The sequence below is a fragment of the Xenopus tropicalis genome, chromosome 1 (assembly GCF_000004195.4).
Source record: "Xenopus tropicalis strain Nigerian chromosome 1, UCB_Xtro_10.0, whole genome shotgun sequence".
Lineage (NCBI taxonomy): Eukaryota > Metazoa > Chordata > Amphibia > Anura > Pipidae > Xenopus > Xenopus tropicalis.
In genome coordinates this window covers 79189704-79207310 of record NC_030677.2, presented here as the reverse complement: position 1 = coordinate 79207310, position 17607 = coordinate 79189704, and the positions used below count along the sequence as shown (strand labels likewise).

Below are 17607 nucleotides of genomic sequence, written 5' to 3'. Positions count from 1 at the left end.
TAGAGGAAAAAAGCTGGCTTTTTTGTTAGGCTTATGCCACATGTGGCGGATTCTCGGCTCTGGGTGCAGACACAGAAGAGTGCTGATTCAAGCCTATAATCTCTTGCACTGTGTTGCATTACTCCTTTTACTGTTACTCAAATATTCTACTCCCAGCACTTCCCCAACTCCCTACTTTCACAAAACTGTTACTCCCTTACTGCCCCCTGGATGTAGGACCAGCATCCCCAATCCAATAAGAACCTTTATTTTGATGAAAAACACTTGCCACCATCTGTCTAGCACACAACCCCCCTCATAGTTTTGTTTTCTTTAAAAAGCAATACAAATTTGATTTGGCCAAACATTTAGACAAATATTAATACTGTAAGTGAAAATAAGTAAGCAAAATGTACAACACAAGAACCCATCATTATTAAAAAAAAAAATAGTTTGGATATTTTGAAATAAATTTATACTTCATTCATATCAGTCTGCTCAGCAAAGTCCCTATTACATGCAATTAGTGCCAGGGCCAAGTTGCTACCTCCAGTCGTGCTCTCAATTCCCCCTGTGCAGCCACTGCCACTTGATCGCTTACCATTGCCTCCAGTCTTCATTAGCTTACTGTCCCCTCCAATATCGGAATATATGTAACATATAGGATAATGCAAAATCATATCCTAATATTGTGCACTGGTGTTGGATGACCATACAAAATGCTGACACCTTATGCAATCTATTGTTTTAAAATGCACTTGAGTTAAGGTATCTATCTTTAATTTGCACAACATTTGGCACTCCATGTGTTGTTATTTAATGACGCCCAGTGTATTTGATTTTGGTGATTAAAAACTTGGTGCAAGTTGCAGAGATCAGTAATGTGTGCTACAAGGCAGCTCTTGGTCGAAAAATAAGCCCACATATTTTGCAGGCCTAAAACTCACAACATCTCTCCTTTAAATCAGGTAGTGCGGGGCTGCTAAGAATTGTAGTTTTGCAACATCTAGGGGTACATTTACTAATCCACGAACGTCCGAAAAGCGTCCGAATGTGTTTTTTTCGTAATGATCGGTATTTTGCGATTTTTTCGTAAATTGTTGCAAATTTTTCGTAGCTGTTACGACTTGCGCGAATTCTGGCAAATTTTTCGTAGCCTTCGCTCCAAGTACGAAAGTTTCGGATTCATTCAAGCTTCAGTATCGTGACTTTTCTTGGGCCAGGTTGGAGCTGCAGAGTGCCATTGAGTCCTATGGGAGGTTTCCAAAATCATGCAAAGTCTGAAAGTTTTGCCCGCCATTGCGCTCCATACAAAAAAGTTGCGACAATATACGAGCAAATCGTAACGGCTACGAAAAAGTCGCGACAATTTGCGCAAGTCATAACGGCTACGAAAAAGTCACGACAATTTACGAAAAAGTTGTAACAGCGACGAAAAAAATTGCAAAAAATACGAAAAAGTCGCTGTCATGAGATCAAGCAGGCCAAGGTATCACAAAAATCTTCCCCCTGTGACAGAAACAGATGTATAACAGGCCTCTGGTCACTAGGGTCTGGAACCAGCCATGTGTAAAGGCCTCACATCCTAATTTCATCTTTCTATTATGTTCCCACAAGGAGTTATGGACATTGGTATCATTGGACCAGTCCCATACACTCAGTCCATACACAGGAGGCCATAAAACTCACACTGTGTCCTGCTAATGGTGACACCCCTTGCATTCCTGAGGGAGGGGGGAGTGTCCAGTTACCTGATCCCCTGCAAACTGGGATAAATAGTCAGCTCTTCTGACTATACTTAAATATTCTGAGGAGGACCAATTTCTATTGGAAGTTTATCCTGTGGTTTACCCTTGCCTCCAGGACTAGAAGGACTTTGCTTGGTATAGTATAGGACTTCTATATTTTTCCCTTTTATTTTAAAACTGTTTGTACTTGTTTTATCGTATGTCCTTTTTTGTAACATCTTGTTTTAAACTTGCACTGTTATACTTTTTATAATATTAAATATAAAATTTAATAAGTTTGTCCTTGATGCTCTAAAACGTACCTAACCTCCGAGTGTGTAACTGTGTTGTGTGCCTTAGCCCTCTGTATGCTGTGTGCTGATTAACCCTGTGACTGCTGGTAAGGAGAGTGGGTGTGTTGGTTCTTTACATTAACCCTTTCTTTACCAGTGTGCTTGGCATCTCTCATCGCCAGTGTAAGAAGTATGAGAGTGGTGGCAGCAAGTTGTGTATGAGTGTGTGAGCGTTGGTTGGTCTTTGGGGTGCTGTGACGCTAGTCTGACCTGGGTGTCAGGTGTGTGAGACTGAGCAGGGGACCCTCTAGACAGCCACGCCAACAGTCACGTGCGTCTGAAGTGCCGTAATCGTGACAGTCGCAAAATGTTTGTTTCCAATCTGAATTTTTCCCATTCGGATTCGTGGATTAGTAAATCAGCCCCCTAGGGTGCCAAAGGATGACTATGTTGTAGTGTAAAACTGTCATGATGACGTTAAAACTTAAAATATCTGAAAAATACAGACCAATATTTACAAAGAAGATTATGCAGGGACATACCTGTGTGGAAATGCTGGCATGGGACCTGGGGCTTTCTGGATAAGAGGTTTTTTTTCCCTACTGTCAGCTTTTTACTGTGCATGCGCAAAGATCAAAGAAGGAATGCTCACCCACATACACCCTGCCCAGTGCAGTTTTCTCCTAACAGAAGCATCGGCAGTAATGTAGAAATTTCTTCTCCTTTAAGTAAACTTCACATTTTGTTTCTAACATTTTTCATCCTATTTATTTGCATTTAAAATGTGATAGGAATGTTCCAAACCTAGTATTTGGTTCAAGATCTGGCGGAACACCTAAATGCATGTAACTTTAATGTTTGGACTTCTAAATCCTAGTGCTGAACTTTAAGGTCTTAAGGTCCCCATACACGGGCCGATTCTAGTTGCCAATATCAGTCCCTTAGACCGATTCAGCAGCTTATCTGCCCGTGTATGGGGACTACTGACGGGCCTGCCCGACCGATATCTGGCCTGAAATCAGCCAAATATCGATCAGGCAGGTTAGAAAATCTAGTCGGATAGGGGAATGCATCGGCTCGTTGATGCGGTCCCCAAACCGACTGCCCCATTGCCGCCAATATAATTAGATCGTTTGGCCCCAGGGCTAAACGATCAAATTAGCCTACACGCTTCCCGATATCGCCCACCCATATCTTAACTTGTATGGGCACCTTTACTGTATCAGTCAGAATTGTTGTTAACGCAACAGCTTCAAGTTAATTATTGACATAAAGCTCTTCTGCTTATTCAACCTGTGAACTGCACTTAGGAGACAAAGAAAAATTGCAAAACAAGACCAATGCTTTAATATAGCAGCTGTATATGTGGGTATTAATGCTGCTAAAGATGGTCATACACTGTAAGATCTGCTCATTTAGCGAGGTCGCCAAGCGAGTGGATCTTCTACCGTTATGCCCACCTATGTGTGAGTGATATCGGGCTAATTCGATCATTTGGCCCCAGGACCAAACAATAGAATTAAAAAGGCGGGCATAGGCGTCATCTGTTCAGTGACCCCATCAACGAGCCAATGTGGTCCCCAATCTGATAAAAAAAATCTAACCTGCCCGATCATTATCTGGCCAATTTCAGGCCAGATGTCGGCCGGGGAGGCCCATACCGATATCGGCAGCTCAAATCTGCCCATGTATGGCCACCTTAATTCTTTGGAGCAAATTGAATGTATATCCCCATTTGGATAATGACACAGAAAGATGCAACAGACTAATTTATTACCTATTCTCATTCATAGCATAAATCAATTAAGGTTACTTAGAGTGTTCCAGTTACAGATATCCATTAAAAGGACAGCCATGAGCAGTGCCAAACCCACATAGTGAATTGAACAATAGAGCACATTCACAATGCTGCAGCCCCACACAGTATGCAATGGGCTCAGGCACGTGACATCACCAAGTCCACCTTGATGTACACTGTATGGCAGGAGTCCACAATTTTTTTTACTGATGAGCCACATTCCATTGTGAAAAGATTTGGAGAGACCACAGGCATACAAAATGTTCCTGGAGATGCCCAATAAGGGCTGTGATTGGTTATTTGGTAGCCTCTCTGTGGAATGGCAGCATATGGAATGTTTTGCTTGGCCCTGGTTTTTATGCAACCAAAACTCCCCTCAAAGCCAGGAATTCAAAAATAAGCACCTGCCTTGAGGCTACTAGGAGCAACACCCATGGTTGGGGATCACTGCTGTATGCCCTAAGCTAATATTCATTCATTTGCATAGTTTCATGCCATTCCCTGAAAGGTTATGTTACTTACAATATGTAAAGAAGTTGCCTACCTATGAATAAGTACCTTGTTACAGCTGATGATCTGTTTGTAACCTTTCCTCCTGTGACATAGCCACTTCACTGAAGGCAATGTTATATATATGTGTGTATGTATAACTTTATTTATATATTTTTATATATAGCTTTCCTTTGATTGTCTTCCTACCATACATTGTTAAAAAATACATTTCTAATTATAGAAGGAAACCAATGTGAATATAATTATTGCTTTCATAATTACAACATTGTAAGCAGTTTGGGTGCTAATGATAATAGGATTGTGTGCAATTGCAAAAATCTATATTAAATTATTTTATTTTAGCACAAGTGCTATAAAGCTTAAAGATAAGGTAAGCGGAAAAACACTCTAGTGTATTATGTATTGATCTGAATTAATTCATAAATGACATTAAGTGAGTAAAAAATGCAGTACGTACTAATTATATGGCAAATTAATGTGCATAAAGTTTTAGTTCAAATCTCAGTTTCAAATATACCATGCAGGAAAGTTGACAACTTCTTCACACATTCAGCATGTGTACACACCCACAGAAAGTTATAGTACAGAAGGAGGGAGCGACCAGTTAGATGATCTAAAAAATTCGGCCTCATTTGATACCAATTATAGTGTACTTGCTTTTAGAAATAAAAACAATGCTCATTTTACACATAGATCATATAGATCAAATTCCCTTCATGAAATGGGAACAGATTGAAATATTGGCTTAATAACTTGTTGTCATCACCTCACTATTACCTCTCTTATAGCTGGCAGGTAGCTGTTCAACCTAAAACATTAACATATATGTATATACATGTATAGAGAGAGAGAGAGAGAGTACAATGTTTGAGGCACAATAACCAATAGCAACCAATAAGATGTTTGCTCTCAAATGGGTGACAAGATAATGCTATCTGTTTATTGGCTGCAATAGGCAACTATACCTGTAATAACCTTTGCACATTTTTATTACATATCTGCTATAGTTTGGCAGCAATTGAAGGACAATAATTAAGATTAATCATCTGCATATCTAATATAACCAAGAACAAATCAGTCTTTTGCCAGACACACCAAAGTTGCAATGATATTACTGGATACCACACAGCTCTGCCCCCTTACCTGTGCCAACATGGACCTGGCAGTCAGTGAGAGAGAATGCAGTTGCAGGAAAAGACTAATTTGTGCATGCTTACTGTTGCCATACAATGGTGATGGCAGTTGGTCTGAACATCTGTAAATATTTTGTGGGCAGTATTTTATCTGCATAGAGCTGATGGATATGTGGATCATTCACCAGCTATTACAGTAGGTACATCAGAAAGGCATAAAATGAAAAAAAAGTCTGCTTTAAAAATCAGCCATAGTGAATTAAACATGGTATGTGACTAGTACAGTCATTCAGCATATGTTGTGTATGGGTGTCATGGAGTAAGGAACAATAAAGACCATACAGAATATACCTGAAAAACAGGAAACCTAACTGGACTAATTTAAACACAAATATTTTTGCTTTTCTAATACAGTTATTTACTGAATGGCAGTCGTGTATCCTGTCTGAAAACATTCCCTGTGTAATGCAAGATGGTGAAAACGTTTGCTCAAGAAAATAACTGTAACTTTGAGGCTATAAAACCCATAAAGATTTTCCCATGAAACACACATTTTTTTGCCACCACATTATTAAAGCATTTGCAAAACGACAAAAATGTGCGTAATGCATTAAAGTCAATGGGTGTTTTTTTCATACTGACTTTTTTCATACCACTTTTTTTTTGTACACTTTTTTTACTGTGCAACTTTTTTTTCTGTCATTGGAGTCTATAGGCATTTTTTGCCACAAAACCTGGCAAAAAATTTCACTACATATGCACAGAGGCTATTTCTGATGGAATTAAGGAGCCTCAACATATTCAGCCTAATTCAGCTATAGTATAAAGCACTAAAATTCAGGTAAAACTGACTGTGCATTGTTGCCATTCACAAATGTGCTTGTGCCCCTAAGTGCCTGTTCTGATTAATTATGTGCAAGTGCAAATACAGATGCAAGGAAATTCTGGAATTACTCGCTAGTGGGGTTTCACTAGAGAGTTCCATCAATAGGAACAAATAATGCAGCTTCTAATTCACTGTGCAGGTAGTGCACATATCCTAATATAGGAGCCTCTGCAACTTGTTAGTTGTTTACCAAATGAGCTCTAATATGAATCTAAATTGATGTATTGCACACAAGTTATTATGATTATTATTATTGTAAGGATTGCAACTTAGCATGTGTCCAGGCAGCTTTCTTTGGGGGAACCCTGCCGTGTTTAAATTCTCTCTGTCGGTCTGCAGCAGAAAGTTCCATCACCCCAAAATGGCCTTGGTGAAGGTCAGCTGGTTTAACCAGGGGCCTGGGGTTATTGCAGATAGAATTCAGTGGATTTAGTGGGTTTTTCAGAAAGCTGAAAATAATTTAACTTTTTTTAATCATGTTCTTTCTCTGTAATAATAACACAGTACCTTGTACTTGATCCTAACTGAACTGCATAAATACATATTGGTGGCAACACAATGCTGTTGAGTTTAATGCTTAAATATTTTTAATGGACTTAAAGTATCAAGATTACAAAAAACCACCAACTACAAAATGCAGTTGTGGCACAAGTTTGTGACATCAGCTGCGTGAAAATTCTCCTTCATTTACAGTACTTGCATCAAAAGCCCCTCTTTATACATCCTCATAGTTGTGCTCGGTGGCGTTTAGTCATTCCTGCCCCCCCTTGTGACTTGAATGCAGTGTGTCTATTGATGCAGGGAAACCCTGGAGCTACCATTGGCGTTAGCTCAGGAACACTGGAATGAGTTTCCAAGAGATATTTGTCAATAGACACATATTTTTTATACAGTTGTCAGAATTGGATGATATGGCGACATTTCATGATTTTCTGATAGAATAAGTGATTAAGTAAATTACTCATGTATAGCTTTATTACCCAAAAGACATTTATGTAATTTGCAAACGGTGCATTGCAATTTTTTTCAGACTAGATAAGAGGTGTGCCACGAGAAAGGGTTGTGTAAGTCATTATTCAACATAGTGAAAGCAGTGAGGCAAAGTTCATCCTGTTTGCATGTAAAACTGTGTACCTGTCTGTTTAATGTAAGCAAACATGTCTGTTTTGTTCGTGGCTTGCCACTTACTGCAAGGTATAACAAGGCACAGCACAACATATGGATACTAGGATGTAAATAGATCTACATATGCCAAATTGTAGTAAACAATATGTTGTGAATACACTATAGTAATTCTACACTATTACAGATGCTGAAATGATTAATCATATATATCCATTTGTTATTCCAAGCGCCAACACTGCTATCCAAATTAACCAGAGGACATCATTAATACTACACCATACCATACTCTAGTGCAGCGTTTTTCAACCACTGTTCCGCGGCACACTAGTGTGCCGCGAGATGTTGCCTGGTGTGCCGTAGGCAGGGCACCAATGTACTAGGGGGGCACTGCTCTTGGCACCAATGTACTAGGGGGGCACTGCTGCTGGGCACCAATGTACTAGGGGGGCACTGCTCTTGGCACCAATGTACTAGGGGGCACTGCTGCTGGGCACCAATGTACTAGGGGGGCACTGCTGCTGGGCACCAATGTACTAGGGGGGCACTGCTGCTGGGCACAGAGTTAAATTTTTTAACATTTTCTAATGGTGGTGTGCCTCGTGATTTTTTTCATGAAACAAGTGTGCCTTTGCCCAAAAAAGGTTGAAAAACACTGCTCTAGTGCAGTGCTGTCCAACGTCTGTGGTACCGAGGGCTGAAATTTTTCTAGCAGAATAATGTCGACAATTTGCGGCTTTATTTATAATGAGCGCCAAGCGCAACCATGTGATATCTCACGCTCTATACACGCTATAATATCTCATAAAATAATAGCTCTCATGAAAAGTAACGGGGCACATAATGTCTCTTATGAAAGGGTGTGGGACCCATAGGGGCTGATTTACTAAGACACGATTTCGAATCCGAATTGGAAAAATTCCGATTGGAAACGAACATTTTGCGACTTTTTCTTATTTTTTGCGATTTTTTCGGCGTCTTTACGATTTTTGCGTAAAAACGCGAGTTTTTCGGCGTCTTTACGAAAGTTGCGCGAAGTCGCGATTTTTTCGTAGCGTTAACACTTGCGCGCAGAGTCGCGCCTTTTTCGTAGCGTTAAAACTTAAAAGGCGCGACGTTTCGCGCAAGTTTTAACGCTATGAAAAAATCGCGACTTTGCGCAACTTTCGTAATGGCTACGAAAAACTCGCGTTTTTACGCAAAAAACGTAAAGACGCCGAAAACTCGCGTTTTTACGCAAAAAACGCAAAGACGCCGAAAAAATTGCAAAATTACCGATCATTACGAAAAAAACGAAATCGGACGCATTCGGCCCGTTCGTGGGTTAGTAAATGTGCCCCATAGTGTCTTTCATGAAAGGTAACGGGCACATAGTGTCTTTCATGAAAGGTAACGGGGCACATAGTGTCTCTCGTGAAAGGTAAGGGGCACATAGTGTCTTTCATGAAAGGTAACGGGGCACATAGTGCCTCTCATGAAAGGTTGCGGGGCACATAGTGTCTCTCATGAAAGGTAACGGGGCACATAGTGTCTCTCGTGAAAGGTAAGGGGCACATAGTGTCTTTCATGAAAGGTAACGGGGCACATAGTGCCTCTCATGAAAGGTTGCGGGGCACATAGTGTCTCTCATGAAAGGTAACGGGGCACATAGTGCCTCTCATGAAAGGTTGCGGGGCACATAGTGTCTCTCATGAAAGGTAACGGGGCACATAGTGTCTCTCGTGAAAGGTAAGGGGCACATAGTGTCTTTCATGAAAGGTAACGGGGCACATTGTGTCTCTCATGAAAGGTTGCAGGGCACATAGTGTCTCTACGTGCGTAACATCGTGCGAAATATATTGCCATTAATATATTGGCATTAGCCTAAGTTAGTTTTATAGAGAGAGAGTCAATGGATACTGACATCCCAAGCACATTATATACAGTGAGATGCAGTCTGTATTTACAAAACCAGCACATTATATACAGAGAGACGCAGTCTGTATTTACAAAACCAGCACATTATATACATTGAAAAGCAGTGAAGGCAGATTGAAGGCAGATATTCAGGCCCTGGCACTCTAACACTGGCACTGATACACAACATTGGCCCCACTGTAACTAGAAGTGATCAAAACAATGACAACAGTAAAAAAAAAATAGTAAGTGCAAAAAACAACAACAACAAATATATAAAAGCACAATAAGCTTTTTCAGGGGGAAAGAGTTAGGTTACCCTCCATCTGTTAGGGTAGGGTTAGGCATATTATAAATGTCAGGTAGCAAAAAACAATTTAATTTCAGCTAGTGACTCAGCCTTTAGAACATATACAGTATAGTACATGTGGGATGAAAACTGCAGCAAAAGTTCAAAAATGGTTCTTAAGTAAAGTTTACAACTGCAGATTCTTCTTTTCAGTATTCATTACTGCACTGCCTTCAGTTTGTAATATCTCCCCAAGCCCTGTCTTTATCTGTGCTGTAATTGGTCAGTTTTACTGTCTGTCAAGAAAGCTGTGTTCTGATTGGAGAATCCACAAGAAAAGATCCAATCACAGCACAGCTGATTACAGCAGAACCGGAGCTTGAAGGAACAGGAGAGTGCAGAAACAGAGCAAAGTTTTTTTTTTTTGTTTTTTTTAAGGTACCAAAGCAAGTTTGGGAGGCTTAGCCTTATTGAAAATCTGCCTATGTTTGCTTGACAAACATAAAAGAAAAGAATTAGGGATTTTCTTACAGTGACAGGTCCCCTTTAAGTAAAAATGTTAATAAAGTTGGGACTTCATGAAAAGCATGCTATGTGCAGTTTTTTCTGTGTCCAAAAGAAAGGGATGAGATTGGGATTTTATAACATTCTGGTTATACCATCTCTTAAACAGAATGCTAACAACTCTGATGCATAATTTCCAGGTTAAGCAACCTTTTTGGTTTAAAATATATGAGCTTAAACATACCAGTTTTTTTGTGAATAATAATAGCAAAAAGAATGAACAAAAAAAAGTGTGTCAAAAATAAGATTTACCAAGATCTTATTTGTATAGTAAGGAATTAGGGAAAGGGTTCACTGTCTAAAGATGCCATAGGCAAATGTATTTTACTTTTAAAACATTCCTTATTAATACACAAGATAGAATTGTATAAAGAGAGAATTTCTGGTGTGACAAGAGATTTTGTATATATGACCCTCTGTACTGATACTTCCAGCCAATCCATATGATCAATCCATATTATCAAAACATTTCTTAACAATGCCTGTTGAAGGTACAGAGGTAGAAAGCCTTTCTGGTAGTATTACAGCAGTTCCTGAACCTGCATTCTATGCCCTCCACACCACCATGACTATTACTCCTCTACATTCAATTTCAATTTTCAAAACTGAAGGCAATGTGAAGTATATCTTTTGACTCTTTTCTCCCTTGTCATGTAAATTGATGCGTTACTCCAACTGGACTACTGAATATTAATACACCAGTTAAGATAATATATACTCACAAAAAATATTAAACTGTATATTTACAGCTACCAGGAGTCTGATAGCTGCCCATTGGAAGAATTCCTTTCCCCCTTCCAAGACTTGGTAAATAAAACTGAACAAGTAAGGAGGATGGAGTACCTAACAGCCCTATCTCATGATACACCATTAACGGTGGAGGACTGATTCACGTGGAAGGCTTATTGTGCCGAATTATAGGGTCAAGACCATTAGAAACAATAAGGAAACCCTCAGCGTGGGCATCTCTCTGGCAGGGCCTCAAAGTCTTGTGGAAAGGGGTAAAACAAACAAATAAAATAAAAAGTTAAAAAAGGGGAATTAAGCATATATCACTCTCAAGAGGGAATACCATGAAATAAATTATCAGTCTTGTACCACATACTGTTATAAACTTTTTCAAATGATACAATTTTATTCGTTTACTTTTGCTATAGAAAGCATAATTTTGTACTTTATTAAACATGTTTATATATGCTTGATTTTCTGTGAACATTATACTTATGTTTTAAATCTGTGCAAAATTAATAAAAACATAGTTGGAAAAAAATAATACATACTAATACAAAAATGAATTTAATTAATTGTAAGCTCATATAAGGGACCTCATTCCAACTGTGTATTGAAACTACTAGCATATAATATTCTCACTATTTATGTCTATGCCTTGTAAAGGACTGCCTACATTTGTTGGGCTATCCAAATAAATACAATACAATATAAAAATAAATATAATTTATTTGAATGGAGCAGGAGCAAAAAAGCATATCTATATAGCATGAGTGCTAAAAGATATTTGTGTTTTACAAGCCTTGAGTAATTAACCCCTTGTGATTGGTTAAAATGAATTGGGTAAAGTGTGAGACAAAACATAATAAATGAGATAGATAGATATAGATTTAACCCATTGATGTCATATAGCTATAAGTGTGAATACTTAAGTGCACTAATATTGCTCCTACAGTCATGGACCTCATTCCAATTTCTGTACTAAAACTCCTAGGGGCACGTTTACAAAAGCGCGAACGCTCCGAGCGTATTTTCAACTTTTTCGTACGGCGCACAACTTTTTCGGACGTTTGCACGAAAAAAATCGGAAATGTTTTACCGCTGTTTACAATTGTTCGGTACGAAAATTTTGTGACTTTCGGATCGCCAATATAATATTATTGTGACTAATACGTTTTTTTTCGTAAGCATTTTTGTGATATTTGCGATCTTCCGAAATTTTCGTTTCCAATACGATTTTTTCCCATTCGTGATTCGGATTTGTGGATTAGTAAATGTGCCCCTTAGTGTTCAATTAACATTGCTTTATATATATTTACTTTACCCCTATTTGTTTTAATTCCCTGCAAAGCACTGTGTGCACTATCCATGCTGTATACATTAATCATTACACTATAGGCTAGTAAAACAGGAATCAAGATTAAAAGTCCATCCCAGCCAAACTATTAGGGTTGCCATGTTTGTCGATGGCTAAACCTGAACAAAGGGGGCATGGTAGATGGCACTGGAGGTGGGGCAGTGATGTTGGGGGTTGGCAGGATGACATCAGAGGTGGGCACAATGATGTCAGTGGAGTTATGACACCAAGGTAGGGTTATAGCTTGCTATTGGTTAGATTTCTGTCCAGTTTTCTCAGTGCTTTAAACCAGAGAGATAGTTTTGAATCAGACAGCCCTTTAAAAAACTGGGATGCCCAGTTCAAAACCACATCTCTATCTATATTCTGCCTGAAAAGTAAGCCCAATCCTTTAATTAAAGGCATGGGATCAATTATACAGATTTCAGTTATGTAGAAAGCTCTGAAATACAGCAATGCTAATTTAAAAAAAATACTGATTGACTAATTTGCTTTTTTTTCTGTAATAATAAGAATTGAACTGCACTTGATAATTACTAAGCCATGTTGATATGATTATCTTAATATTTAAGTGTTTTCCATTTATTGGGTAGATTATTGGGTTTCCCAAGGGTGAAAACATACTCCTTTAATAGACAGGGCAAGTTCTATACTTAGTACTAAATAACATGTTAAGATTTATGCATGCCTTCTAATTACTAACTGCATTACCATGTCCAGTCATAAACGCACCCCTTTCTATATATTTTCCCCCAACCAAGAGTTGTCAAGTCTAGGGATGGAGCATATTCCTTGTTTTAATTAATGCTAACAAACACCCAAAGCTAGTAATTAGTTAATATGTATTCAGGGGTGTATTTAAGTCCAGTGCTGCCCTAGGCACCAGACCTAAATATGCTCCTACATCGAGCACATAACATCACACACAGCTACGTCTTGCGCAGCATATTCGTGTTGTCACATGCACATCGCCACCAGCTCAGCAGCCACCAAAGGTCTCTGCAAAAGCTGTCAGATGGAGTAAGGGTGTTATTCAATGTAAAGGTGAGAATGAAAAATGTAATTATGAGCAACTTTGCATGACAGTGAATATAATAACTAAAATTAATTTATTACAACAGACAACGCCTTACAGACTTTTGATAAAAAAAGACAAATATTTAATGTCATTGCAAAACATACTGGACGATAAACATCACAAAGGCTGTGAAAAACACTAGGCTGAACTACCTATCTCTTTAAGGGTAATGGTACTAGCTGCATTAGCAAGCATTTTGAAGCCCATGCTCCCAACCTATATTAGGTTAAACCAACTTTTTTATATATATAAAGGAACTTGTTGGCTACCAGTTACAATTTTAAACAATTTATAAATACAGAGACAAGCTCACCAATAGAAGCCTTTAACTAGAAATGTTTACTCCGTTGTTCACACAACTCATAAAACCTTTAAAAAATCTTTAAAACTCACCGCTCCTTATCGGTGGTCCGGGTGCAATGCCCCAGACCCATGTACCATGTGGCACGCACTTAATCGGACACCAGGGCAGCGGTGAAGGTTAAACAGCTTTATTCATAAATACATCCTATGCAATTTCCAGCTTGGTGAACTTGTGGCAAAGCTCTAGCAAAACTGCTTCTCCATAGCGGTTCATGGTAATCGACTACCCTGACTCTGCCAGTGCAATCGTGGGGCAGGCAGTTATCGACTAGAACCATTCACGGTAACAAATTAATTATTAGGTTCCAGGGCTCAGATATAGTTGCTATCTATTCACCCCCTTTATTTAACGCCCCTTCTACTTTTTGTCCAGAGCAATGTGTGCATTTTGCCACCCCAAGCTGCAGAATTCAACACTTTATATTTTATACAACTTTATATTTTATTCTCAGTTTTCCCAAAACCAAATTGTTATCTAATGTTAGTATTCATTATCTTTCCATGGGAAAGCATCTGACCTTTTAGGTGAAGTATTGGAATTTACTGTTAAGAAAAACCTTGTGCAAGTGAAGCTCAGTTTGCTATAAAAATATTTTGACACCATAAAAATGTCATTACCGGTGGTTCATTCACTCAAAGTCAGTAAGTACAGGTGTTCAGCACAGTCTTGCTAACACATTAACTAACTAAAACTTGATATGAGCAGTTTACATTTTTAAATATACCTATAGTTTAAATGTACCTATATGAAAGTAACTGAAGTATAACACAGCAAGCAGGAGGTATACAGGTAATATTTCCTTGTTCTTGTCCTAAGCCCTGTCTTCAAAACTGATAACAGGTTCTTTACCTATTAGGTTTCTGATTTACAGAGCAACTTTCCCATGGTCATCTAGCAATATGCCATGCCAAGCAAAATGTGATTATTAATCCATTATGTATTGTATCATGCTGTTAGACCCTCTAGCAGATGTTGTTTTACAATAAAAGCTGAAAAGGTTTGCTGGTACAGGTATGGGATCCCTTATTGCCTACCCATTATCGAGAAGGCTCCACATTATGGGAAGGCCATTTGCCATAGAAAATAATATGGCCTTCTGTTATAACAGTTTATTATATGATTAATAAAGTACCCCCTATGGTAAAAAAATATAAGAATATTAGAAGTCACCTAGGAGTTCCATAACCATATAATGATCCCCCCTTCTCTGAGTTCTAAAGGGCAAGAAAGCAGAAGAGGTTGGCATTAGTGAGCAACAAATATTAATGTTATATAATATGAATGGAGACATATCCTATAAAAATTAAGAATGGACCAGTGAATTATACTCTAGATAAAGAAGGATTGTGCTTAAAAAAATTGTGTTTTGGACTGATTTATTGAGAAATTCCACCAAAACCCCATTAGCCCCGCCCATCTGTTCCACTTCCTGCTGGCTGAATTCTCTGGGCATACAGGAGAGCTGGCTCTCAGTACACTGCACTGTAGGATAGGAACCAATCAGCAGCTAGGCTGACCTGATAGGGAACTGAAGCCTGTCTTTGCATGTGTGAGTGCAGGGCTGTGATTGGCTCTCTCCCTCCTGCTGTGCTTCTGGCAGGGACCGTTAGGACACGCCCACTCTTCATTTCAAACACAAAACTCAAAGGTGAATAACCCCTTTAATGGGCAGCAATAGGGAACAAACTTAAAATTGTCCCATGGGCCAACTAGAAGCTGCTGCAAAGAGCACTATAATCGTCATAGTCTATTTTGAGCTGTATTTAAACAATCCATTGTATTTTTACATAACATGAATGTTTGCATTGGCAGTGGCTTGATCTTGGGTGAAAGGAAGCGAACATGGCTGGAGACTTCCATCTTCTGTGTTCTCTACAGCTTGTCCTTGCTTATCAAGAAATTTTTTAAACATGCATCCTGTTCCTAGTACATATTAACATTAACAAAGGGATTTGATTTCAAAGATATTTTCTTTTCAAAATAAACACAATTCAGAATTCTAAATAAACAAAAAAATCAAAATTTAAGTCTGAAGGTTTTAGCAAATGGTACTTTCATACCAGAAAGCACAATCAGTTTGCACACATATTCCCAGTGGTGTATGCCTGTTTTTTTAACATTGCACCTTGCCCCTAAGTAATATATGTGCCCTACTGTCTTTAGTTTGTGGTGCCAATTTATATAGACATACAGGTGGGATCTGTAGTGTGAATGATATTTGTTGAGATGTCATTCTGGTCATTTAAAATATCAAACCACTCTTTCTATCTATCCATTTTGTGTCTCTTGTCCCTTGTCCCTCAACTTAGAGACCTTAGTGGGGGGTGCAGTGTTATTTGCTGGTGGTGGCAATTAGATAAGCACTCCTATTGAATATAATCACTTATCTTAGACCCCACTGCTCCTCCTCCCTGAATAGTTTACTAGCCCGGTGTACAAATTCTTTTAGCTCTGCACCACTGTCTTTTCCAATGTTACAGTGGTACCTTGCATTGTACTGTTGACTGTGCACATGGGCAGTAGATTTGAATTCTACTTTGCCAGACCCAATCTATTGTAAAGTGGATCCAATCTCTTTTCCAGCAATGTGGATAATTTTTTTCAAATGTATAAGAATTATCCATCAAAAAAAAAAAGAATTCAGCTTCAGTTCAAATTCAGTTCAGGTGAAATATGCTGATAATACAGGTGAAATATACTGATAATATATAGTTTTAGTAATAAGCTTACCAATGTGTCTGTGGTACTGCATGGTTGATATTTTACTGCTGGGTCATACATTATTCAGGGTATGCTGTAAGCGTCTCCTTACTGTAGTCTTCTTTTTATTCTTGCTAATAAGAGAAAATTGCAATGATTATTAAACATTCTATTGTAAGAAGGTAACTATTAATGAGAATATCATATTAAAGGTTAGCTGTGCATAGTTATATAATGTATATAATGTATAATTTGGGCTGAAAAAAGACCATCATGTTGAACCCTTCATTTTTCAGGGTAGGCAGCCTCCATATTTTCTCTTCATCCATGTATACCCCACACCAGGTCACGTTTTACTTGGTCCAAACATTGCTGAATAATTTGGCTGGTGCGAAGAGAAGAACTAGTTTTTTAAGTAAGGGGGGGGGTGCCTAACAAAATGGCACACTTTTCCCCCTGTGATTGCAGTTTTCCTTGCCCATTAAACACTTTTCCAAACACCTTTAATATTAAAATAAGAATAATTACAATATTAAACAACTGGATGAAATAAAGCACGTTTCCAACCCTAACTGAAAATTACATACTTTTACTGTTATGAAATATTAAATAAATCAAAGCATGCATATCTCACAGACACAGGAAACATGGTAAGAAAGCTATTGTCTGACATGAACTGTACAGGAAAAACTAAACAATTGTACTCAGCAGGTATGCTCACATAAAGTATAATGTTTAAGGATTTTTTTACTAAGGCAAAATACACATTGCAATGCAAAGAAAATATGGCATTAGATATATTGTGCAACATGTAGCATGACAATACAAAGGAATGGTTGCTTCTTACATAAAATAATCTTATAAATCTTTTATACAATTAACTTTTAGTCCAATGACCATGGTAATCTATTATTTTGTGCCACAGATATTCTCTATTATTATTATTATTGTGACAAACAACAAAGGTCATGTTGTTGTAGGTTTTATAATCATGAATTTAAATATTAGAAGCCAATCAATGTTCACTGCACTTTGTGACCTCTGACGGTGGCTGGCTGGCAGTCGGTGGCTTGGTTTGACTGGTATAGTTGAACTCTAATTCTATTAACTTCTATGCCTTTTCCTTCATAAATGTGCCCAAAGGTTTTCTGAAATATCTTTCCAGATCTCAGAATTAGT

The 17607-nt window shown here is 38.3% G+C and overlaps 1 protein-coding gene and 1 long non-coding RNA gene across 3 annotated transcripts in view; one reads left to right on the top strand and one right to left on the bottom strand.

The window, feature by feature from the left end:
- abcg2 (ATP binding cassette subfamily G member 2 (Junior blood group)) overlaps window positions 1–17607 on the bottom strand; it is a 65291-nt gene that overhangs the window by 30149 nt on the left and 17535 nt on the right. For both annotated transcript variants that reach the window (XM_031901400.1, XM_012964533.3), the window contains exon 2: window positions 16459–16562. In XM_031901400.1, the coding sequence (XP_031757260.1) occupies window positions 16459–16509 (51 nt within the window). In that variant the 5' untranslated portion in view covers window positions 16510–16562. The remainder of the gene's footprint in view (window positions 1–16458; window positions 16563–17607) is intronic.
- Window positions 1820–17607, top strand: part of LOC116411451 — a 38954-nt gene continuing 23166 nt past the window's right edge. Inside the window, exon 1 of the long non-coding RNA XR_004223083.1 lies at window positions 1820–1862. This is a non-coding gene — a long non-coding RNA (uncharacterized LOC116411451). The remainder of the gene's footprint in view (window positions 1863–17607) is intronic.